Here is a 22,696-nt window from a genome sequence, read left to right on the forward strand (position 1 = left end):
TCTATACAGAATATATAAAGAACTACTACTACTCAACAATAAAATAAAAAATCGGATTAAAAATGGACAAAGAACTTGAATAGACATTTCGGATGACATACAAATGGCCAATAAGCTCATGAAAAAATGCTCAGCATCATTAGTCATCAAGGAAATGCAAATCAAGACCACAAGATACCATTTCAAATCCACTAGGATGACTAGAAACAAAAAGATAATAAGTCTTGGTGAGAATGTAGAGAAATTGGAACCCTCATACACTGCTGGTAGGAATGTAAAATAGTACAGCTATACTTACCTGGCAGGGGAAATACCATGATCACGAAGGTGGCTTTCCCAGGGCAAGGCTTATCCATTGCACTCAGGATGTGCTGACCCCTGCGATTTCCCCAAATGTGGGAAACTCGACTGCATAATTTGTGGTAGTGGGGGACTGCGTTTACGCTCTTCCATGAGGAAAAAAAATGGTACAGCTACTTTTGAAAGCAGCTTGGCCCTTTTTCTCAAAAATGTAAAACATGGAGTTATCATGTGACTCAGCAATTCCACTCCTATGTGGATGGAAAATGAAAATGTGTTCATACAAAAATTTGTACACTGATGTTCCTAGCTGCACTATTCGCAGTAGCCAAAAGATGAAAACAACCCAAATGTTCACTGATTGATGAATGAATAAATAAAATGTGGCATATCCATATAATGGAATATTATTTGGTCCTAAAAAAGAAAGGAAGTACTGATATATGCTAGAACATGGATGAACCTTGAAAACATTATGGTAAGTAAAAGAAGCCAGACACAAAAGACACATGAATATTGCGTGAATCCATGTATATGAGACGCCCAGAACAATCAAATCCTAGTCAGAAAGTATGGTAGATTATCTACTGCTAGGGACTGGAGGGAGGGGGACTGGGGAGTGACTGCTAACGGATATGGTGGTTTCCTTTGGTGGTGACAAAAATGTTCTGGAATTTCATAGTGGAGGTGGTTGCACAACTTTGTGAATACAGTATACTTTTATTGAATGTGTGACTTAAAAGACTTATATGATACGTGAATTACATTTTAATTCTGTTTAAAAAGAAAGGGGGGTGGAAAGCAAGGGAATGAAATCCTTAGATTACCATTCTGGTCTCAGGCTGGGGAAGGAGCCAAGTGTAAATGGTGACAGCCTCGAGTCCTAGTGCTGGGCATTTGCATATTATCAGTCTCGGGCACTCCAGGTTACAGACCGTCAGGGGTAGCGTGTCCTAAGCAAGTACTTCAGAATTCTTGGCTGGTGTGCACCTGAGGCCGCGCGCTCGCAGCAGGTGGCCCCGGCGCTCCTCTAAGCACCAGGGCAGGGCGCAGCCGCTACGTGCCCCAGCCAGCCGTGCGCGCGCCCCGGGCCCGAGGGGGTGTGGCGTGGGCGCGCGCGGGTCCTAGGGTTGCCCGAGGCAGCGGGTGGGGAGGAAGGGGGACAGGCGCGCGCTGCGGACGCGGCCATTGCGTGAGTGGGGGGTGGTCAGTTCGTTGGGTTGGGATCCCGGCAGCTCACGGGGCCCGGGCTGCGCTCTGGGCCTTCCCCCGACCCCAGAGAAGAGCGGCCCCGGCCCCTGCACCCAGCCGCCTGGCCCTCCCTGGGCGCCCCCGCCCGGCGCGGTGGTACGGTCCGGGTTTAAAAGGCCCTGGCGGCCGCTGGCCTGCCCAGTGTGTGGGCGGCGGCGGCGGCGGCAGTGGTGGTGGCACGCGGGGCATAGGCCGCAGGACGTGGCGCGGCGGGGGGCGCGCCAGCGGGGCCGGTGTGGGGCTCGAGGGCGCGTCCACGTGGCTGGCGGTCGGCCACCGGGAGCCACCGGCGGTGGAGGGACAGGTAGGTGGTCGCCATCCCCCCGCCGCCCATGCGGGACCAGCCTACTCCGCGGCCCAGGGCTCGGGCAGACCGAAGGTGTCAACCTTAAGGGAGTCGCGCCCTGCCTCTCCTTCTGCTCTTTGGGCGCTGGCCTGACTGGTCCTTCGTGCCCCACACCGGTAGGGACTGCCACTCCAAGCCCAGCCCCCCTGCCCAATGAGGACCCTTTGTGGTGGAGGAGCGGCCTCTCCAAGGACTGCTGTGGCGCCTCCATCCACTAGGGTCCCCGTGGGTCGGCCAAGGGGTGCCCCTGATGGGAGCAGGGCGATCCTGGCCAGCAGCATGATGGGGGGCTTGGGGAGCACTGGGGAATGGGTGCTGGAGCCGTGTTTCTTCGAGGGGCTGTCCTCATCCTTCGTCTCTGCTGGCTGGGCATTAGCAGAGAGGTGGGTGTGCCTGTAATGCCCCAGGCTCCCAGTTACAGGTGTAGGTTGGAATGGGGGCTTGGGATGCAAATATTGACTCTCCGGGTCACCCTCCCGACCTGTCCTCGGCCCCATTCCTAGGCTTGTGTTCCTGCGCGGTGTGGAGGAGGTGAGGGTGGGATGCAGTCTGCCTTCTCTTTTGCCTTCCTTTCTTCTCTGGCTGTTGCATTAGGGGTCCAGGATGTGGACCTGACAAAAGAACCCTGGAGAGGTGATCAGTCGAGCTGAAACTGCAGTTTCAAGCTGGGTCTGCTCCTTGTTCTAGCAAATGCATTTTGTCCTTCCTTCATCTCTTCTTCACCTCCTTGGTTTGGTTCCCTCCATCCCCCACGCCCTCCAACCTGAATCTGGGTACCTTGTGTCTCCCTTGGAGCTGGGGTACTGAGAAGGTAGTACTAAGCTCTGCCCTGTTGGCTGCCCCATTGGCTGCTGTGACACTGTTCTATCTTTGCCACCTGGGTTTGGCGGGACAGCTGGGTGTGGCATGGGGGTGAAGACCCAGCCAAGCTAGGCACTGTCCTTATAGCTCCCGCCCCATTTCCCCAAAATCTCTCTGTATTTGGGGACTATGCTCCCCTTTCATAGGGTTCCTTTGGCCCCCTGACACCTCCCTTTCTCCAGCTGACCTCTGGATCTGGAGGGAGAGCTGTGCAGGGCTGCTGGGCCATCTGTCTGGCTGTGCCTGAGCAGAGTCTGACTTATGTCTGTCTCGGTGGTGCCTGGCTGGGGGTGGGGGTGAGCAGGCGAGACTTGGCTTTGTGTTGCAGCTGGTAGGCCAGACAGTAGGCTCCTGGACAACCAGCTGAGGGAGGCCCTTGGGGTGAGGGGGCAGCTGGGGCCAGGAGTGGAATATGGTGGTGGTGCTGGGTCCAGTCTCAGGCTTTGATGCTCCAGACCTCTGTCCCAGGGGTCCTGGTGGCAGTGCCACTCTGGGGTGGTGTTTCGCCCCCCACCCCTGGCTCGTGATTGTTCTCTCCCTGCCTTTTCCCATTTCCCCAACTTGGGCATGGATCATCTCTGTGGCCTGGGGTTTGTCTACAGTCACTCTTATGTGTGGCTAGCTGCTCTCAGCTCTGGGATCTGGTGTTTGGGTGTCATTCCAGAGGGCCTCCCTCCTTGCCTTTCCCAGCATCTGGCTCTGCTGCCCCCTTGGGTGTGGCCCAGTTGAGGCGAGGCCTCTTGGCTCCTTTCCAGGGGTGGGGGGTTGGGAGGTGGGGGGTGATTGATGGCCCCCAAGCCTGCTTGCTCTTACTGCTCACTCATGCGCTCTGGTGGAAGCCCCTCCTCTCCCAGCCGTGGCCACCATCTGGGGCTTGGGCTCTAGTGTGGGGGTAGGTGAATGAGTGGCTTCCACCTACTGTGGCATGGAACTTAGCTTGCTGGGGGTCCTGGGGCAGGAGGAGGGCTGGCGGCCTGGGCCAGGAACCTCTGACCTCTGACTTGTACTCGTTATCTCTCCTCAGGCTCGTCCCAGGGTGCAGCCACTGGCCATGCCCACTGTCAGCCTCTTCCCACTGCTCTTCCTTGCCATGGGGGGAGCCTTGGGTGGCAGCAGGCCCTTCACTGCCTTCTCGGTGACAGATACTACGCTCACTCACCTGGCTGTGCACCGCGTGACTGGGGAGGTATTTGTGGGTGCAGTGAACCGAGTCTTCAAGCTGGCCCCCAACCTGACTGAGCTGCGGGCCCACGTCACAGGGCCTGTTGAGGACAATGCTCGCTGCTACCCACCCCCCAGTATGCGCGTGTGCACCCACCGCCTGGCACCTGTGGACAATGTGAACAAGCTGCTTCTCATAGACTATGCTGCCCGCCGCTTGGTGGCCTGCGGCAGCATCTGGCAAGGCATCTGCCAGTTTCTGCGCCTGGATGACCTCTTCAAGCTGGGTGAGCCCCACCACCGAAAGGAGCACTACCTATCAGGGGCCCAGGAGCCCGACTCTATGGCCGGTGTCATCGTGGAGCAGGGCCAGGGGCCCAGCAAGCTGTTTGTGGGTACCGCCGTGGATGGCAAGTCTGAGTACTTCCCTACTCTGAGCTCCCGCAAGCTCATCAGTGATGAGGACAGTGCTGACATGTTTAGTCTGGTGGGTGAGCCTGCCTGTTCGTTCATCCTCCTCCCCTTGCCTCCCACCCCTCTCAAGAGTCACCTGTTTCCCTCCTGCCTTCACTCTGTCCTGGCTCCACCTCTGGAAGAACCCTGGTCCTAGAGGGGACAAGCTTCTAAAGACAGGAGGATGGGATGAGGCACAGGATGGGGCTGCTCACCCTGCCTTCTGGTCTGGGCTGCTATGACTTTGGGTGAGGGGAGGTCATGCGGGAAGCCCTGGGGCAGGGGGGACCATGTTGTAGGGGCCAAGGGGCCAGAGTTTGGGAGGTTGATGACAGACCCAGGTCTCGTCCCATGCTCTCTCCTCAACCTGCTCTCCAGGTATACCAGGATGAGTTTGTCTCCTCACAGATCAAGATCCCCTCAGACACCCTGTCCTTGTACCCTGCCTTTGATATCTACTACATCTATGGCTTTGTGAGTGCCTCCTTCGTGTACTTCCTGACGCTGCAGTTGGATACCCAGCAGACGCTGCTGGACACAGCGGGCGAGAAATTCTTCACATCCAAGATTGTGCGCATGTGCGCAGGAGACTCAGAGTTCTACTCATACGTGGAGTTTCCCATCGGCTGCTCCTGGCGTGGCGTGGAGTACCGCTTAGTGCAGAGTGCCCACCTGGCCAAGCCTGGTTTGCTGCTGGCCCAGGCCCTGGGTGTGCCAGCTGATGAGGACATCCTCTTTACTATCTTCTCTCAGGGCCAGAAGAACCGGGCAAGCCCGCCCCGGCAGACCGTACTCTGCCTCTTTACCCTTAGCACCATCAATGCCCACATCCGGCGCCGCATCCAGTCATGCTATCGAGGGGAAGGCACGCTGGCCCTGCCCTGGCTGCTCAACAAGGAGCTACCCTGCATTAACACTGTGAGCACAGTGGGCTTTAGCCCTGGAGCATCTGCTTCCCCCTCTCAGGGACCCCTGCCCTCTCTTGTCCTCTCCCTGCATCTGCTGCTGCTTCTTCTCTCCTGGTCTGCCTTCTCACTGTCTCTCTTGGTGGGCATTCTTTGCTTGTGGACCACTCTTCCCTTTTCCTACCTTTCCACTCATTCCCAGTTTGCTGCTTCTTGCTCCATCCCATGGGTGTCCCTTGCTGAGTCAGTGACAGTCTCCCGGCCTGTCCCATCTTGTAGGCCCAAGCCTTGCTCTCCTTACCTGCTCCTACCTCCTCTTCCTCCTCCATCTCTCTCCTTAGCCACTGATCTCCTGTGGGTTCCAGGGCAAGCAGTTGGTCTTTGCTAGTGGGGAACGAGTTCCAGATCCTGCTCCTTTCCTCAACATGGGATCTCATGGCCTCTGTCTAGCTGCTGCCTCCAAGCTTTGACTCTCATACGCATTCTTCCTATTTCACCAGCCCATGCAGATAAATGGAAACTTCTGCGGGCTGGTGTTGAACCAGCCACTGGGCGGCCTGCATGTGATCGAGGGGCTGCCCCTGCTGGCTGACAGTACTGATGGCATGGCCAGTGTGGCCGCCTACACTTACCACCAGCATTCTGTGGTCTTCATTGGCACTCGCAGTGGCAGTCTGAAGAAGGTAGGCCCTGGCCTCCTTGGCACATAGAGATTGGGATAGACTCTGAAATATGGGATAAGAGGTGGGGACAAGTATGTGTAGATGAGCACTGTGAAACCCTGGACACTACACAGCCCATAGAGGAAGGGGGACCTCCCAGGGTGGGCCCCAGGAGACTGGCTGTTATCCATGGGCAGCCCCCGAAGCCATCCACCTGTGCTGGCACTACTGCTTGCTTCGGCCTGAATTGCCTGAATTGCCGGCTTCCTGTGGCTACAGGGACAGAGAAACCTATCTTGGGGCCTCCCTGTCAGGAGAGCAGGTGACCATGGCTCAGCCACCATTGCTGGATCCTTATTCAAATGAACACAGACATAACCCTCTTTGCCCTCTTGTCTCCTCATGTGCAGCAGGGCCACAGCTGCTTCTGTTCTAGGACTGGGGATGGTGTGAAATGGGGAGATGAGCCCCTGGGAGCTCTGGTGTGTTCTAAAGGGGAGTCAGGATAGCCTCCACATTCTCATCCTGCTCGCCTGGCAATTGTAGAGCTATCCCCAGGGAGATTGGGGGCGGGAGGTGGTGATTGGGGGAATGTTTGTGAAGAGAGCTACTGAGGTTTTAGGCTGGGTCTGCTCCCATCCTGGGCCTTTTTTGTCATTCTACCAGCTTTATTGAGGTATAATTCCCATCCTATACACTCACCCTACTTAAAGTATACATTCCAATGGTTTTAGTAAGCTTGCACAGTTGTGCAACCCTCACCACTGTCTCATTCCAGGACATCGTCATCACCCTAAAACCTCTTCCCCTTTGGACATCACCCCTCTCCCCCACCCCCCATCCTTAGGCATCAATAATGTCTCTGTTTCTTTCTCCTGGAAGTGTTTTCTGGCTGGCTGAGTCACCTTGAAGGCCCGCCAGGGGGTGGCCTTTGAGCCCTCCTTCCCCTGCTCATGGATTGTGGGGGAAGGGGAAAGTCGAGTGCTGAGCCCTCACAGGCCCTGGTTTTAGCTTGACCACAAACTGGGAAGTCCCTGGCCCTAGAAAAGGATGCCCTGGGTGCCTTGGGGTGCTGCTGTGGCATCAGACTGGCTTGTCATCCCTTTTTCCTGGTTTTGTGGCCCAGGTACGAGTTGATAGCTCCCAAGATGCTCATCTGTATGAGACAGTGCCTGTGGTGGATGGCAGCCCCATACTTCGAGACCTGCTCTTCAGCCCTGACCACCGGCACATCTACCTCCTGAGTGAGAAGCAGGTGGGCCCGAGGTGGGTGGCGGCGGGTGGCTGTGTCGGGGTGGGATGGGTGCTGATCATGTTGTCCCCAGGTGAGCCAGCTCCCAGTGGAGACTTGCGAGCAGTACATGAGCTGCGCGGCCTGCCTGGGCTCTGGGGACCCACACTGCGGTTGGTGTGTGCTGCAGCACAGGTGAGGGAGGCAGTCTGGGGTTGGCTGATGATGATGGGCGGCTCAGTGAGGCTCTGTGCCTGGGAGGAGCCACCCAGGCATGTCGTTGGTTGGGGAGGGCAGTAGCTGCCCTCACCCACATGCTCACTTCTCTCAGCCAGGCCCTTTAGGCCTTCCCCTCCCTCCCCTTCCACTTTCTCCAGCTAATGAGCAGAAGCTCCACTCCAAATGAGGTTACTTGGATCCCTATGGGCAAAGGCACTGTGGGCTGGGCTGGCTGTACCCTATCCACCCCCAGGCCCCCACTGAGCCCTGGACAGGGCCCTCCCAGGGAAGATGCAGGATAGGCTCTGGCTGACCCCATGCAGATGCTGTCGAGAAGGGGCCTGTCCAGGTGCCTCAGCCCCACATGGCTTTGCCGAGGAGCTGAACAAGTGTGTCCAGGTGCGGGTCCGGCCTAACAATGTGTCAGTAACATCGCCTGGGGTGCAGGTAAATGATGTTGTGAGTGGGAGGGGTGGCAATGCATGTGTGTGTTGGGGTCGTACCCTGCTGAGCCCTCTGCCTTCCCCAGCTGACTGTGGCCATGCGTAATGTGCCAGACCTCAGCGCAGGCGTGAGCTGTGCCTTCGAGGAGGTGACAGAGAATGAGGCCATCCTGCTGCCTTCTGGGGAGTTGTACTGCCCCTCGCCCTCTCTCCAGGAGCTCCGGGCTCTCACCAGAGGGCATGGTCAGTGACTGGGGTTGCTTAGGGTGGGGGCATTCTCTGTCTCTGGCTGGCTCACGGCTACCCTTTGGCTTGTTATAGGGGCCACCCGCACTGTGCGGCTGCAACTGCTCTCCAAGGAGACTGGTGTGAGGTTTGCTGGGACTGACTTTGTCTTTTACAACTGCAGCGTCCTCCAGTCGTGAGTACTGCCCTTCCTGACCTCTGTCCCCATGTCACTTCAAATCTTGCTGTGTTGTGTAGACCTCAGATGGGTCCTGGCACCTTCTTCCTTTGGTTCCCCATGTGTCCCTTAGGAGGGGTGATGAGGGGGCAGGCCCGGCCTTTTCTGTTATTTCTGAAGCCTTTTTCCCCCAGGTGCATGTCCTGCGTTGGCAGCCCTTACCCCTGCCACTGGTGTAAGTACCGCCATGTGTGTACCAGCCACCCCCACGAGTGCTCCTTCCAGGAAGGCAGGGTCCACAGCCCTGAGGTGAGGCGGGTGCCACACGTGAGGGGGCTGGGCTCTGTGGGGGCTGGGCTCTGTGGGGGCTGGCCTCTGGCTTTTCTGCCTTTGATCTTATTGGTTTCTTGGAGCCTCCTCAATGCAGGGCTGGCCCAGTTGGGCCAAGATGACATTAGTTGGTGTGCAGTTGACAGGTGTTCTCCCCTCAGGGCTGTCCTGAGATCCTGCCCAGCGGGGACCTCCTGATCCCAGTTGGTGTCATGCAGCCTATTACCCTGAGGGCCAAGAACCTGCCACAGCCCCAGTCAGGCCAGAAGAACTACGAGTGTGTTGTCCGAGTGCAGGGGCGGCAGCAGCGGGTGCCTGCTGTGCGTTTCAACAGCAGTAGTGTGCAGTGCCAGAACGCCTCGGTGAGGCTCCCCTGTCATGGCTCCCCCGGGTCTGTGCCCAGCTTACTGGCCTGGAAGACTCAGATGGCTGTGGCAAGGGATCTTCTGAGAGGTCATGTGATCCCTCTCCCCCAGTACTCCTATGAAGGTGATGAGTATGGTGACACCCAGCTGGACTTCTCTGTGGTCTGGGATGGAGATTTCCCCATCGACAAGCCTGCTACCTTCCGAGGTAAGGGGCGAAATGGGGCTGAGGAACCTGCCTCCTGGGGCCAGGCACAAGCTGGGGCCAGGTCTAACAGGGGGACCCTCTGTCAGGGCCCATGGTGGCCCTAGCTTCTTATAGTTGCCCCCCAGCAGTGCTCTCTGTGCCCACAGCTCTTCTGTATAAGTGCTGGGCACAGCGACCCAGCTGTGGCCTCTGCCTCAAGGCTGACCCCCGCTTCAACTGTGGCTGGTGCGTCTCAGAGCACAGGTGCCAGCTACGGGCCCACTGTCCGGCTCCCAAGACCAACTGGATGCACCCAAGCCAGAAGGGCACCCGTTGCAGCCACCCCCGCATTGCCCAGGTTGGCGTCCCATGCCTTCTGCACGCTGGGAACCTGAGAGTCAGGGCTTACCCTCTCACTTCCTGTCCTGCTCTGCAGATCCACCCACTCATGGGGCCCAAGGAGGGAGGCACCCGAGTCACCATCGTGGGTGAGAACCTGGGCCTCACCTACCGAGAGGTGGGCCTTCGGGTGGCCGGTGTGCGATGCAACTCCATCCCCGCTGAGTACATCAGTGCCGAGAGGTGAGTGTGGCTGTGCAGGCACTCTGGCTGGTGCTCCAAAGCTGGTTCTGACCTTCTCTGACCCCTAGGATTGTGTGTGAGATGGAGGAGTCGCTGGTGCCCAGTCCGCCGCCGGGGCCTGTGGAGCTCTGTGTAGGCGACTGTTCTGCTGACTTCCGAACACAGTCAGAGCAGCTCTACAGCTTTGTGGTGTGTGAGCCGCCCACCCCTTCCCACACCCACCCCTTCTGAGGGGGTATGGCCCGCACTGGGCTGCCTCCTCCCTCCCCTCAGGGCTGCTTCTCCCACAGACCCCAACTTTCGATCGTGTGAGTCCCAGTCGGGGCCCGGCTTCAGGGGGCACGAGGCTCACCATCTCTGGAAACTCTCTAGATGCAGGCAGTAGGGTAACAGTGATTGTGAGAGATGGCGAGTGCCAGTTTGTGAGGTGGGTAGGACCCTGTCAGTCTTGGGATGGGCATTTGGTAGGGGCTGCAGGGGTGGGCCTGGGCTGGTGAGGTCCCTGGGCCACCTGCTCAAAACACTCCACTTGCTGACGTAGGAGAGATGCTGAAGCAATCGTGTGTATCTCGCCCGTTTCCACCCTGGGCCCCAGCCAGGCCCCCATCACCCTGGCTATTGACCGTGCCAACATCTCCAGTCCCGGAGTTCTCTACACCTACACCCAAGACCCCACTGTCACTCACCTTGAGCCCACCTGGAGTATCATCAAGTAAGACCCTAGGGAGAATGGGTCCCCAAGCTCTTGTCCCAGGGCCTTACCTGGCACCTGGCTCCTTGGGCATCAAATTACACCTCCTCTAAACCTGAACCTTTATTGGCAGAGGGGGCAGGGTCCTCCTGACCACAGAGCACCTAGCACCTACCCAGTGACCAGAGGTGTGGGAGGCCCCAGGCTCCCACTGCAGCTTTTGATAGCTCTCTAGGACTGGACTGGGGGTTTTGGGGGACAGAACCTGAGGCCACTCTGCCCTGTCCCCAGCGGAAGCACTGCCATCACTGTAAGTGGGACCCACCTGCTGACAGTCCAAGAGCCCCGAGTCCGGGCCAAGTACCGAGGCATTGAGACCACCAATGTGAGTGCCAGTTGCCCTCGCCCTGCTCCTGCGATTGTGTGGTCCCTTGTGCTGAGCTGCCCACCCTTGTCCACACAGACATGCCAGGTTATCAACGATACTGCCATGCTATGCAAGGCCCCTGGCATCTTCCTGGGGCGGCCCCAGCCACGGGCCCAAGGCGAGCACCCTGACGAGTTTGGCTTCCTGCTAGACCATGTGCAGACAGCCCGCTCCCTCAACCGGTCATCCTTCACGTACTACCCTGACCCCAGCTTTGAACCGCTTGGGCCCTCCGGTGTCCTGGATGTCAAACCAGGCTCCCACGTAGTGTTGAAGGTGCCAGTGGGGTACAGGGGCTGTGAGGGGTAGGGAGATGGGGAGCTCTGGCTGACTGTGCCCTCCACACACAGGGCAAGAATCTGATCCCCATGGCAGCTGGCAGCTCTCGCCTCAACTATACTGTGCTGATTGGGGGTCAGCCGTGTGCACTCACTGTCTCAGACACGCAACTCCTGTGTGACTCACCCAGTCAGACGGGCCGGCAGCCTGTCATGGTATGTGGGGGTGGGTGGGAAGGGCACCAGGGGAGTGTCGGGTGGGTATGGGGCTCAGCTCATGGTGAGCCTATCTCCGTAGGTGCTGGTGGGTGGCCTGGAGTTCTGGCTGGGCACCCTACACATCACAGCCGAGCGGGCACTGAACTTGCCAGCCATGGTGGGGCTGGCAGCAGGGGGTGGGCTCTTGCTGCTGGCCATCACCGCTGTGCTGGTCGCCTACAAGCGCAAAACTCAGGATGCAGACCGTACACTCAAGCGGCTCCAGCTCCAGATGGACAATTTGGAGTCCCGTGTGGCTCTGGAATGCAAGGAAGGTGCCTGGGGTGGGGGTGCAGTGCAGGGTGGGTGGGCTGGAGTGTCTCCCTCCTCTTGCTCTGCTCATTCTTTCTCCCTGCCCTTCCCAGCCTTTGCTGAGCTGCAGACAGACATCAACGAGCTGACAAACCATATGGATGTGGTGCAGATTCCTTTCCTGGACTACCGGACCTATGCCGTGCGTGTGCTCTTCCCAGGCATTGAGGCTCATCCGGTGCTCAAGGAGCTGAATGTGAGTCTCTTCCCTCACCTACTTACTCCCCATTATCCCCAGGGCCACTGCCCCACCCTCTGACATGCTCTGTCCCTCACAGATCCCCCCCAATGTCGAGAAGGCTCTGCGCCTCTTTGGGCAGCTGCTGCATAGCCGTGCCTTCGTGCTCACTTTCATCCACACACTGGAGGCCCAGAGTAGCTTCTCCATGCGTGATCGTGGCACTGTGGCTTCACTCACCATGGTGGCCCTGCAGAGCCGCCTTGATTATGCCACAGGTCTGCTCAGGCAACTGCTGGCAGACCTCATAGAGAAGAACCTTGAGAGCAAAAACCACCCAAAGCTGTTACTGCGCAGGTACTGTCCCAATCCCAGTCCCCTTCTCTGCAAGCCTGGCCCCTGAACAGTCCCAACCCTTGCCAGGCCAGGGCCCTAGTAGCCTTTTCACCCTAGGACAGAGTCAGTGGCTGAGAAGATGCTTACCAACTGGTTCACATTCCTGCTGCATAAGTTTCTGAAGGTGCGCTTGGCAGTTGGGCTGCAGGGAAGGGGATGTGGGGAAAGAGCAGGCTATCAGGCACACAGCAAGCCCTGTGCCCACCTGGCTGCAGGAGTGTGCTGGAGAGCCACTTTTTCTGCTCTACTGCGCCATCAAGCAGCAGATGGAGAAGGGCCCCATCGACGCCATCACGGGCGAGGCACGCTACTCCCTGAGTGAGGATAAGCTCATTCGGCAGCAGATTGACTACAAAACACTGGTGAATGGGGGGTCTGGTGGGCAGGGATTTGGGCATGGATGCATGGTGGAAGCCTCGCCTAGGACGCACCCTGTGGTTCTCCTCACCTGCAGACCCTATACTGTGTGTGCCCGGAGAGTGAGGGCAGCACTCAGGTCCCAGTGAAGGTTCTCAACTGTGACAGCATCACCCAGGCCAAAGACAAGCTGCTGGATACTGTGTACAAGGGTATCCCATATTCCCAGCGTCCCAAAGCTGAGGACATGGACCTAGGTGAGGCCTCCACCCTATCCTCCTGGTCCCCACCCTGTGGCCATATTACTTTGACTGTCACACACATTCCTCACCTGGACTCTGTCCTCTGAGTGGGCCCAGAGTCTCAGGGGACACTGAACAGAACCTCAAGGACTGTCTGTGGCCCACAGAGTGGCGCCAGGGCCGCATGGCCCGCATCATCCTCCAGGATGAGGATGTCACCACCAAGATCGAGTGTGACTGGAAAAGGGTCAACTCACTGGCCCACTACCAGGTGAGGGGCTGGGGGCCCACTCACCCCCAGGGTCACCTGGGAGCTGTGGACCTGACCTGACAACACAGGAGCAGGGGACCTGGCTCCTTTCCTCTTTGGTCCCCTGCTTTCACAGGCCCTCCTCAGAAAGCCTCGGGACCTATTCTACATGCACACTGCAGGATCTAGATGGGTGGTGGCTTGGGCCCCTGGGCTTCTTGGCCTTCTGCACTGCTCCCTCTCTGTCTCTGGGCTCTCCAGGTGACAGATGGTTCCTTGGTGGCACTGGTGCCCAAACAAGTGTCTGCCTATAACATGGCCAACTCCTTCACCTTCACCCGCTCCCTCAGCCGCTACGGTAGGTAACCTGAGGATGGTAGCCTCTGCTGACCCCGTGCCCTTTGAGGCTATGACAGTCATTATGGGGAGTCCTCGTCTGAGCAACCAGCTTGGCTTCGGTAGCCTCCCTGGGCCTTGCCATTGGAACAGCTCCAGTTCCTTAGAGCTTAGAAGTGGGGCGGGCTAGCAAGAGCAGACAGGCTCCCCTCATCCTGCTGGGCTCTAGTACAGGATGGGGCAAGAGCCCCAGTGATGGCTGATGTGGCCCCACTGGCTTAAGGGGAAACTGGTCCTCTGCCTCAGAGAGCTTGCTCCGCACGGCCAGTAGCCCTGATAGCCTCCGCTCTCGGGCACCCATGATCACACCTGACCAGGAGACGGGCACCAAGCTGTGGCACCTGGTAAAGAACCACGACCATGCCGACCACCGCGAGGGGGACCGTGGCAGCAAGATGGTCTCAGAGATCTACCTGACGCGGCTGCTGGCCACCAAGGTGTGGGCCTGCCCCATGCCACCCTGGCTCAGGGCTACACTGGCCCTGCAGGGAAGCCCTGCTCATTGTCAAGCCTGTCCCCGATATGTCCTGTTGTGAGGAAGTCCTGACCTGGCTCCCTCACAGCCTGTATCTCTGCTGTGCCCCTGCAGGGCACACTGCAGAAGTTTGTGGATGACCTCTTTGAGACTGTGTTTAGCACAGCGCACCGGGGCTCAGCCCTGCCCTTGGCTATCAAGTACATGTTTGACTTCCTGGATGAGCAGGCTGACCAGCACCAGATCAGTGACCCTGACGTACGACACACCTGGAAGAGCAACTGGTATTGCCCTGTGCCTGGCTGCTGCTGGCTCCTCTAGGGGTGGGTGGTTGGAAGAGGCTGGTGGCTTTGCCAAGACTCAGGGGGACATAGGGTCAGGACAACTGATGGGAGCTGGAGTGGTCATCCAGGTAGGAGAGGACTAACATCCACGGTGCCACCAAGCAAAGAGGGTGAGTGAACGCAATTTGGAGGTGGGCTCTATAGGCTATTTAGCTGGTTGGTAGTGGGGCCAGTACCCACAGGTGGCTCTTTGTCCTGGGCCTTGCACAAGGCAGAGATGCTCATAGCTCTTTACTCTTATGTCTCTGGCAGAAACTTAAAGAAAAGGCTGTTAACCCTAAATGTGTCACTTTTTTTTAAGGGGTGTTTTTTTAAATATTTTATTTATTTATTTTTAGAGAGAGGGGAAGGGAGAGAGAAAGAAAGGGAAACATCAGTGTGTGGTTGCCTCTCGCATGCCCCCAACTGGGGACCTGGCCTGCAACCCAGGCATGTGCCCTGACTGGGAATCAAACCAGCTACCCTTTGGTTCACAGGCCAGAGCTCAATCTACTGAGCCACGCCAGCTAGGGCCTAAGTTTGTCACTCTTGCTGCTCAGGGCAAGGCATGGACTGGCTAGATAGGAACCATGGAGGGGAACAGTGATAGAAAGGTGCTCATGGGGAGACTAAGGAACTGCATGTGTGTGTCCCTCTGTCCAGCCTGCCTCTGCGTTTCTGGGTGAATGTGATCAAGAATCCGCAGTTCGTGTTCGACATCCACAAGAGCAGCATCACCGACGCCTGCCTCTCCGTGGTGGCCCAGACCTTCATGGACTCTTGCTCCACATCTGAGCACCGCCTGGGCAAGGACTCTCCCTCTAATAAGCTTCTCTATGCCAAGGACATCCCAAACTACAAGAGTTGGGTGGAGAGGTGCGTTGCACCCTATTCTGTGGCCCCATGCTGAAGGGAGGCAGAGCCAAGCAGTCCCGGGGAAACTGCTGTGGGCTAGGGGAGGCAGGAGCTGTCCTTCTCTGGGCTGGCTTGTCAGAGGTGGGCCAACTACAGGAAAAAGGCCCAGAGGCTGGCCTGGCAGCCAGAGCATGGACTTTGGCTTTTGTGCCACCTGCCCATGTGACCTACTCATAATCCCAACAGGTACTACCGGGACATTGCAAAGATGGCATCCATCAGTGACCAGGACATGGATGCCTACCTGGTGGAGCAGTCCCGCCTCCATGCCAGCGACTTCAGTGTCCTAAGCGCACTCAGTGAGCTCTACTTTTATGTCACCAAGTACCACCAGGAGGTGTGTGCTGCCCCCAGTGTGACAAAGGCAGGGGGCTTGGTGGGAGTTGAGGATTGCCACAGGGATGGAGGGGACAGAGGGTGTAGGGAGCCCATCTTTTAGATTGCTCGTGATCACTCCCCAAAGCAGGTCCCTAGGCCAGCACAGGTGACACTGTCCTCAATGCTGGGATTTGAGGGACCCAGAAGAGAAGCCACTGGCTAGAATACAAAGTTCTTGTTGGGCAAAAGTTGAGGGGCAGGAGCATGGGGAAGGACAAGCTGAGGGGGTGGGGCCAGAGGGTGGGCATGGGCAGTGCTTTGTAAGGCCTGTGGGATTTGTGACTGCATAGGCAGTGGTCAGGGGATATAGAGGTGTGGACTTCAGGATGTACTCTTGGTTGCAGATATGAATTTGTGAGCCAGGACATGGCCCTGAAAGCCCTGAGGCTGGACGAGCTCAGTAAGGGCAGCAGAGAGTGGGTGTAGAGGGAGAGGCGGCCCGAGCACTGAGCCCTGGGGCTCTGGGACACTGAGGGTGGCAGAGAAGGAGAGCAGGCAGCAGAGACAGCTGGGGGTGACCAGTGGGGTGAGAAGAACCCAAGAGTGCTGAGCTGGTCCTGGAACATGTGTGAGGAACCCCATCACCACCACAGAGGAGGGTCAGAGAGGAGGGTGTGATCAGCTGTCAGGTGCTGCTGATGGTCAAGGAAGAGGGGGCCCGAAAATGCTGGCTGGGTTCGGCAACAAGATCATGGAGACCTGGACAAAGGGAGTTTTGGGGGGAGGCGTTAGGAGGGGATGGGAAAGGGGAAGTTGGGGGCAAGGAGTCCAGACTACTCTCGGGAGAGGAGGAGAAAGTTCGGCAGCTGGAGGAGGATCTGGGGTCCAGGAGAAGATGGGGGGTGGGGTGTGTTCTGAGGCTCCAGGGGAGGAGGGAAGTGCTCAAGGCATCAAGGGGAGGGGATTTTGCTCAGGAGGAGCTGGCCCCTCCCTGTGAGCCCAGTTCTGGGGCCTTCCTCCCTCAGGTTCTTACTGCTCTGGACAGAGACATCTCTTGTCGGAAGCATAAATTGCGTCAGAAGCTGGAGCAGATCATCAGCCTCATGTCCAGCAACAGCTAAGGGTAGCAGAACCAGTGAGGAGGGGGCTTCTCAGTCCTGGGCCATCCTCCTGTGAAGGAGGGGGTAGGCTCATGCCTGGGTCTCAGGGCTGAGCCCAGGATTGGGCGACACAGGTGAGGTCACCAGGCTAATATGCCCCCAGCACACCTGGGCACCCTTCATTAGTGCCTTGCTTTGGGCCCTGCAGGCAGGGAGGGGGTGACAGGACCAAGCCCCCCACCCCAGCAGCAGCAATACCCCCAGCCTCCTGCCCTTGTGCCCAGGTGTTGTGACAGCCCCTGCCTTCCTTGCTATTTATACCCCCAACCACCTATTTATTTAATTTATCTTCACCTCACCCTCTCTATCTGTAAATACGTGTCCCCCTGGGATGTTGCCAACCTCATTCACTTCTCCTTGAGTCGTCCCTTGTGACACTGTCAGCCTTGGCCTAGCTTCTGGCACCTCACTGTTGCCATGGCTGGCCCCACCCATTCCAAGAAGGGGGCCTCGGCACTAGCAGCACTTGGAGTGGGCGCGATGTACCTGAAGCTGCCCTTGGACTGTGGCTGTGCCAAGGGGGTCCCCCTGTTGCTGGGCCACAGCATCCCTCTCCAAACTTCTTGTGAGTTGGACTGTACATTCTCAGAGGTCCCTGTTCTCTCCAAGCAACTGGAGAGCTGTAACTAGACGTGTTCCAGGACCTGATCTGGTCTTGGGGGCTCCAGAACTCTCTCTCTCCCGGACCTACTGCCAAAATTTCTCAGTGTTTTCTGCACTTGCCTTGGATCCCCTCATCCTCAGCTGCCCTGTCCTGCGCCCGCCCCAAGGGGCCAAGGCAGCAGTGCCTTACTCCTTTGTTCTTCTGCCTCTTCTGAGGAATCTGACCCCATTTCACAGTCCTGGAAACTGAATTCTCTCTTTTGTTGCATGAGTTTTCCTTCATTCATGTAAATTTTTTTCCTAATTAAATGTTGGGAAAATGGAGTTAGTGTGTGGCTTTGCCCTTGGGGCAGGTAGGCGGTTGGTGAACATGGGAAACAGGTTGGGAGACTGTTGGACTCCAGGTGAACTGGACTCCCTTTATGGGAGGAAGGGTAACTCATTGCAGGGTTCCTGAGGATTTAAGGAGGTCCAGGGCCATGTTCAAGTCATCAGCAAGTGCTGGGGGCTCTACCTTTAAGATCCATTCAGAATTTGCTCCCTTCTCCCCACCTCTACTGCCCCCAGCCTGGTTCAAGCGCCCTTGTCTCTTGCCTGGATCCCCATCTATCCCCATTTCTGCCCTGCCTGCTCTCAGCCTATTCATGATACACTACCTACTTTATGCTCACCCACACACCTATTACAGTTATGCAAGTGGGGAGAAAGTGTTATGCAATTTTAAATAGTGTCCAGGAATATGAGTGTGCCAAGTGGATCCCCATGGGGAAGAGAGTTCCAGACAGGGAAGAGCCAGTGCAAAGGCCCTGAGGCAGCAGTGGGCCTAGTGTGTCTCAGAAAAGGGGAAAGCCAGTGTGGCTGGATCAGAGTGAACAAGGTGAGGAAGGGAGGGGAGGGAGCCAGTGAGGACACTGGTTGGATCACATAGGGACTTCATAGGCCACTGTGAAGGCTTTGGCTGTCTCTTCTGGGTGAGAGCGGAACCCAGAGCAGGTTTGGAACAGAAGAGTTCTGTGACCTGACCTAGGTGTTAAAGCTCCCGGCAGTTTCAGTAGTCCATCCATGGGCCAAGATGGTAGACTCTGATGATGTTACATGAATATATATGCCGAAGTCCTAGACTCGTACACCTAAAATGGGGAAGTTTATAGTATGGGAACTAGACCTCACTAAAACTGATTTCAAATGCAAACAAGTAAAGAAAAAGAGGTAAAAGAGTAAAGAGAAAGCCACATGATCCAGCATAAAGACTCAAGCCCAGACAAAGGGAAGTCCTTGGATGACTGCTGTGCAGGCAGGCAGCCTGGAGAGAACCAGACAGGAAGAGGAAAGAACACGCCTAAGAAGATGGCTTTTTAAATTACCGCTGTGAAATTACAGAAGTCACCACACTATGAAAAACTAAACTAGGTGACTTTTTTACCTCTGGGGGAAAAAAATCCCAAGAATTGAACAGAACTATTTGGGGAGGAGAGGGGAAGCAGAGTAGATGGTGTAAAAGAACTAAATTCTCATCTATCCACCAATAATTAACAACAACAAATGATTTCTTTTAAAAAGCTAGAGAAAAAGACCCAACCTGTAGCCAGTAGAGCTGCTGCATGTTGTCAGGTGAATTCTCCGCCGTTGTCCTCACCACCACCATTACCCCATCGACAGCACCTCTCTCCTTTCAGCTCGCAATGTCGGAGTTCTCCATGTTCTACAATGGCCAATTCTATCCACACATATGGAGTAACAGGGACTGAATTTACCCTGCCACTCACTTGACAGAACCCCCACAAACCAGGCAAAATATATGAAACACAGGCTGTAAAGAAAGTGGGTGTCAAGCAGTGAGGGACAGTGGTCTCTGGGAGATGAGAAACAGGAGGTCTGCCCTGCATTTGCCCCAGCTGACTGGAGAGGGAGATTCCTGGCAGAGCCCCATGGACACCCTGAGTTTAGGAGATGGAACTGGAATTCTCAGCACCTAGAGTTTGCGAGGTAGAGGACCACAGGGAAGAGAGTGGCAGAGAGCGAGAACCCTGCATATCCGCAGAGGGTCCCCCTGGCGTATTCCACAGACCACTGATCAGCACAAGCACGTGAGGAAACTACGTGAGGCCAGAGGCAGGGAGAACTGCCTGAAGGGGAGAAACGTAGCCATGCCCAGCGCTGAAGCAGTATAGGGACTAGTGGCTGTCTCTACTGGCTAGGATGGTACACCTCACAATTTGGGAGGCATTGGGCAGGGCGCTCAGAAGGGTTTTGCCGCAGTAGTATGGGGGAAAAATGACTCCTATTCTGAAAGGGCCCACACAGCAAATCTTCAGAGCCAGACTCTAAAGGATCCAACTATTTCCAAGTCACTTAACAGCATCCAGAACTAATGGCAAAAAATATGTCTAGGACTATGAAGAATCCAGAACCTAAGGGAAAATCATAATGTTTAGCATCCAATCTAAAATTACCAGGCATGCAGAGGAGCAGGAAAACACAACCCAATAATGAGAAAAGATATTAACCCATAAAAAGCACCCACATTGAAAAGGAAGTAAAACTGCCTTTATTCTAAGGAAAACATGATCATCTTGGAGACAATCTCATGGCATTCATAAGAGCTTTTAGCCCTGGCTGGTGTGGCTCAGTGGATTGAGTGCCAGCCTGCAAACGTAAAGGTTGCCCGTTGGATTCCCAGTCAGGACACATGCCAGGCCAGTGGCCAGGTCCCCAGTTGGCAGCGTGTGAAAGGCAACCAATCAATGTTTCTCTCACACATGGCTGTCTCTCCTTCTCGTCCCCATCTCTAAAAAAAATAAATGAAACCTTTAAAAATTGAAAAAAATAAAATTTTAATGGTCAATAATTATATCTGTTATCCCTCCATTCGATAATGCTTTTGAAATTTTATTATTTTTTACAAGTGGATCAGAGTTTATTAAGTAGGGAGGGGAGAAGGTGTGGCAGAAATAGAAGTATGCAACACCCAAATGGAACAGGACCTAAGATTCCTGAAAAAAAAATCAGATACTCAATTGGCCACTTCCTCCCCCATTGACACAGGGGCTTGTCAGGGTAGAGCAGGGAATAAATCCAGTGGCAGGACTCGTGGATGCTCCTGGGCCTGGGAATGAACTCTGCGGACCTTTCAAGGCCAGGCTGTGGTCACAGGGTTGAGACTTAAGAGCCGATGCAGCCAAACCCAGTAAGATGGCTGCAACCGTGAAGCACTGGGCGGCGATCTGGGTGTGCATCATGAGCTGGGAGTACTGGATCTGACCCCAGTGGACGTAGTAGAGGCCGTAGGTGAAGGCGGCCACTGTGCCCAGGCAGCTTATGGGCACCATTGGGTTCTTGAGAGTCTTTTGAAGGAACTTTTCCTTGAAGCTTTCCTGATGGCTGTAGACATTGAGGCTAAAGCCCTTAATGACTGGGGGCTGCGATGGTTCAAAAGGTGCCTTAGAAGACACAGGGCCAGGAGTCACCATGTCTCAGTCAACAAGCAGTGGGAGAAAATGGCTAAGAAGTTTTAGAAAGAGGAAAAGTTCATGCAAGATGAAAAATATTAGTAAAAATGCTAACCTTGCAAGATATTATACAATATGTTATTGTTATACATTGACCATATAAATACAGCTGTAAAACTAAGGAACGAGTCTAAAATGGTCACAGTAGTTACTGCTAATGACAGGACCCATCTTCCATTTCCTAAATTGTCTTCAGTTACCTCATAGTGCTTGAATATGTGATTCCCAGTCCTCCCCCTCTGACCCTGAGACAAAGCCAAGACTATTAAGAGGTGCTGTAGTTGAAAAGAAACTCAGAAAGGGAATAGTAGCTCAATTTTATTTGCTGCAGTGACAAACACTTAAGCACTAAAGAAAACAAGTGGACCACAAGTGCCCAAGGGTCAGTACAGACAAGATATTGGGGCCCCATAATAAAGTGGCAACTACTGCAGGAGTGACTGCTGTGGGAAGGATCCACTGCCAGGATGGATACAAGGTTGGGCCTCAGCCCCTTTTCCTAGCTCAGGTTCAGTGGGAAAGAGGGGGCCCAAAGCGCTGCATGGTTCTCATCACCAGGGAAAGCAGGTCAAGAAAGTTCATGATGGAAATTCGGAGGAGGTGAGCATCTTCAGCTCTCCAGCAGCTAAAAGTGAGGGGAAAAAGAAAATCAAGTTAGAGGTGGTAATTCCTCTTCCTTGCTCTGCCCCTCAGGCATCAGACTGAACCCTTTGCTGTTTCCATTACAACACCCCCTTAGACTGCACCAAGTCCTTCCCCTAGACCTAATTCTTGAGCGTCTCCTCATTTCCAATAAAGCGCCCCTCGGTGGAGACTGGCCCTGCCACCTGCTGCCCCCTCTCCTAGAGCTTACACGGCTAGGACGCTGCCGCTCACTGTGAGCTCCTTCCGAACCGCCTCTCGGTGGAGTTCCACATCTGGGGCCAGTGATCCACGGGCAATGTCTGCCTCCAAGGGGGACGGGAAAGGCACACTGAGGGCGCTGTGGAGATTTGGTTAAGGCACCATCCACACCGACTTAGGTCTCAGTTTCCCTCTCAGGCCACCTTAACTAGTCTCACCCCCCACCAAGGACTACTTCCACCCATCCCCTCCATAACACCCCTAGCCCTAATTCCCACCAGCCACCCCTGCTCTCATTTCTTCTTCCCCTCCAGAATGCCCCTGGCCTGTACACACCCAAGTTGTGCCTGATTCTCTCTGCTCCCTTTTTGGCCCTGACCTGTCCGTCCCTCTGCACCCAACGCAACCCTCCAGTAGACAGCCCCGGTCTATTCCCCGCTGTCCCCTCGGGTAGGTTACAAAGTATGTAGTCGATTTTCCGGCCTTCTGACCGAGAGTGCGTCATCTCCGCCCCACCCCGAGGCATGCTGTGCTCGAGCAACACCCCGAGCTCCGCCGGCTATGGCGGCCGCCGCGCCTGCACCCCGCGGGGTGCTGCAGCCATCCTGGCTGTCCTGGCCGTGGGTCTCGGGGCTGCCCGCGTCTGCTGCCTGCATGGCCGCCGTGCTCTGCCTTCGATCCCGCCCCCGGAGCGCGAATCTTGCCATCTGCACTCTCCGCCCCTTGGCGCTGACTCCACCCCACAGGCCTACGCAACCAGCCCTAGTGAGGCGTGTGGTCAATTACCGCCAAACCGACCCTGCTCTAGGCTTTCGGAGAGTCCTTTGGCCATGGAAAAAGTGAGGCTCCCTAAAGAAGCTCCTTCTCTTCGGGCACGACTGGACCCCAGGGCGCCTGCGCAAACAGGCCCCTAGTGAAGCCGCCAAGGAGAGCCAACAGTGACAAGGTTGTGGGAAAGCAGTTGTGTGGCCAGTTCCCACCAAGCTAGCCCAGCAACCCGCGTGTCTGGGAGACCCCAAGGCGGCACTCCCCCACGAAGCTCCGCCCCTTAGCGCGCAGTTTAACT

At 56.0% G+C, this 22,696-nt stretch overlaps 2 protein-coding genes, 1 non-coding gene and 1 pseudogene across 3 annotated transcripts; 2 read left to right on the top strand and 2 right to left on the bottom strand.

The window, feature by feature from the left end:
* The first annotated feature begins 290 nt into the window (after nt 1–290).
* On the top strand, nt 291–454 carry LOC149991266 (U1 spliceosomal RNA). Its single transcript, XR_016508711.1, has one exon. It is a non-coding gene; the product is annotated as a U1 spliceosomal RNA (small nuclear RNA).
* Nucleotides 455–3,803: 3,349 nt separating this feature from the next.
* PLXNA3 (plexin A3) lies at nt 3,804–17,602 on the top strand. The gene is made up of 32 exons (XM_090265271.1): nt 3,804–4,406; nt 4,751–5,290; nt 5,778–5,960; nt 7,066–7,194; nt 7,265–7,365; nt 7,713–7,836; nt 7,919–8,075; nt 8,154–8,253; nt 8,430–8,544; nt 8,727–8,927; nt 9,042–9,138; nt 9,285–9,475; nt 9,554–9,699; nt 9,768–9,888; nt 9,990–10,126; nt 10,241–10,411; nt 10,682–10,775; nt 10,854–11,093; nt 11,168–11,311; nt 11,394–11,628; nt 11,719–11,861; nt 11,944–12,200; nt 12,297–12,363; nt 12,455–12,601; nt 12,694–12,853; nt 13,006–13,109; nt 13,350–13,446; nt 13,731–13,921; nt 14,074–14,243; nt 14,946–15,158; nt 15,384–15,534; nt 16,541–17,602. The coding sequence occupies exons 1-32, from the start codon at nt 3,810–3,812 to the stop codon at nt 16,634–16,636; spliced, it is 5,619 nt and encodes a 1,872-aa protein (XP_090121397.1). The 5' UTR covers nt 3,804–3,809; the 3' UTR covers nt 16,637–17,602.
* A 2,474-nt stretch (nt 17,603–20,076) lies between these two features.
* On the bottom strand, nt 20,077–21,015 carry LOC149991268 (HIG1 domain family member 2A pseudogene; annotated as a pseudogene).
* Nucleotides 21,016–21,092: 77 nt separating this feature from the next.
* LAGE3 (L antigen family member 3) lies at nt 21,093–22,410 on the bottom strand. The gene is made up of 3 exons (XM_090264375.1): nt 22,090–22,410; nt 21,641–21,769; nt 21,093–21,412 (listed from the first exon to the last, which is right to left on the bottom strand). Exons 1-3 carry the CDS (start codon nt 22,335–22,337, stop codon nt 21,298–21,300), a joined length of 492 nt encoding a protein of 163 aa, XP_090120501.1. The 5' UTR covers nt 22,338–22,410; the 3' UTR covers nt 21,093–21,297.
* Nucleotides 22,411–22,696: the final 286 nt, after the last annotated feature.

This window comes from Furipterus horrens, unplaced genomic scaffold, assembly GCF_987537825.1.
Source record: "Furipterus horrens unplaced genomic scaffold, mFurHor1.1.pri manual_scaffold_17, whole genome shotgun sequence".
Taxonomy (NCBI): Eukaryota; Metazoa; Chordata; class Mammalia; order Chiroptera; family Furipteridae; genus Furipterus; species Furipterus horrens.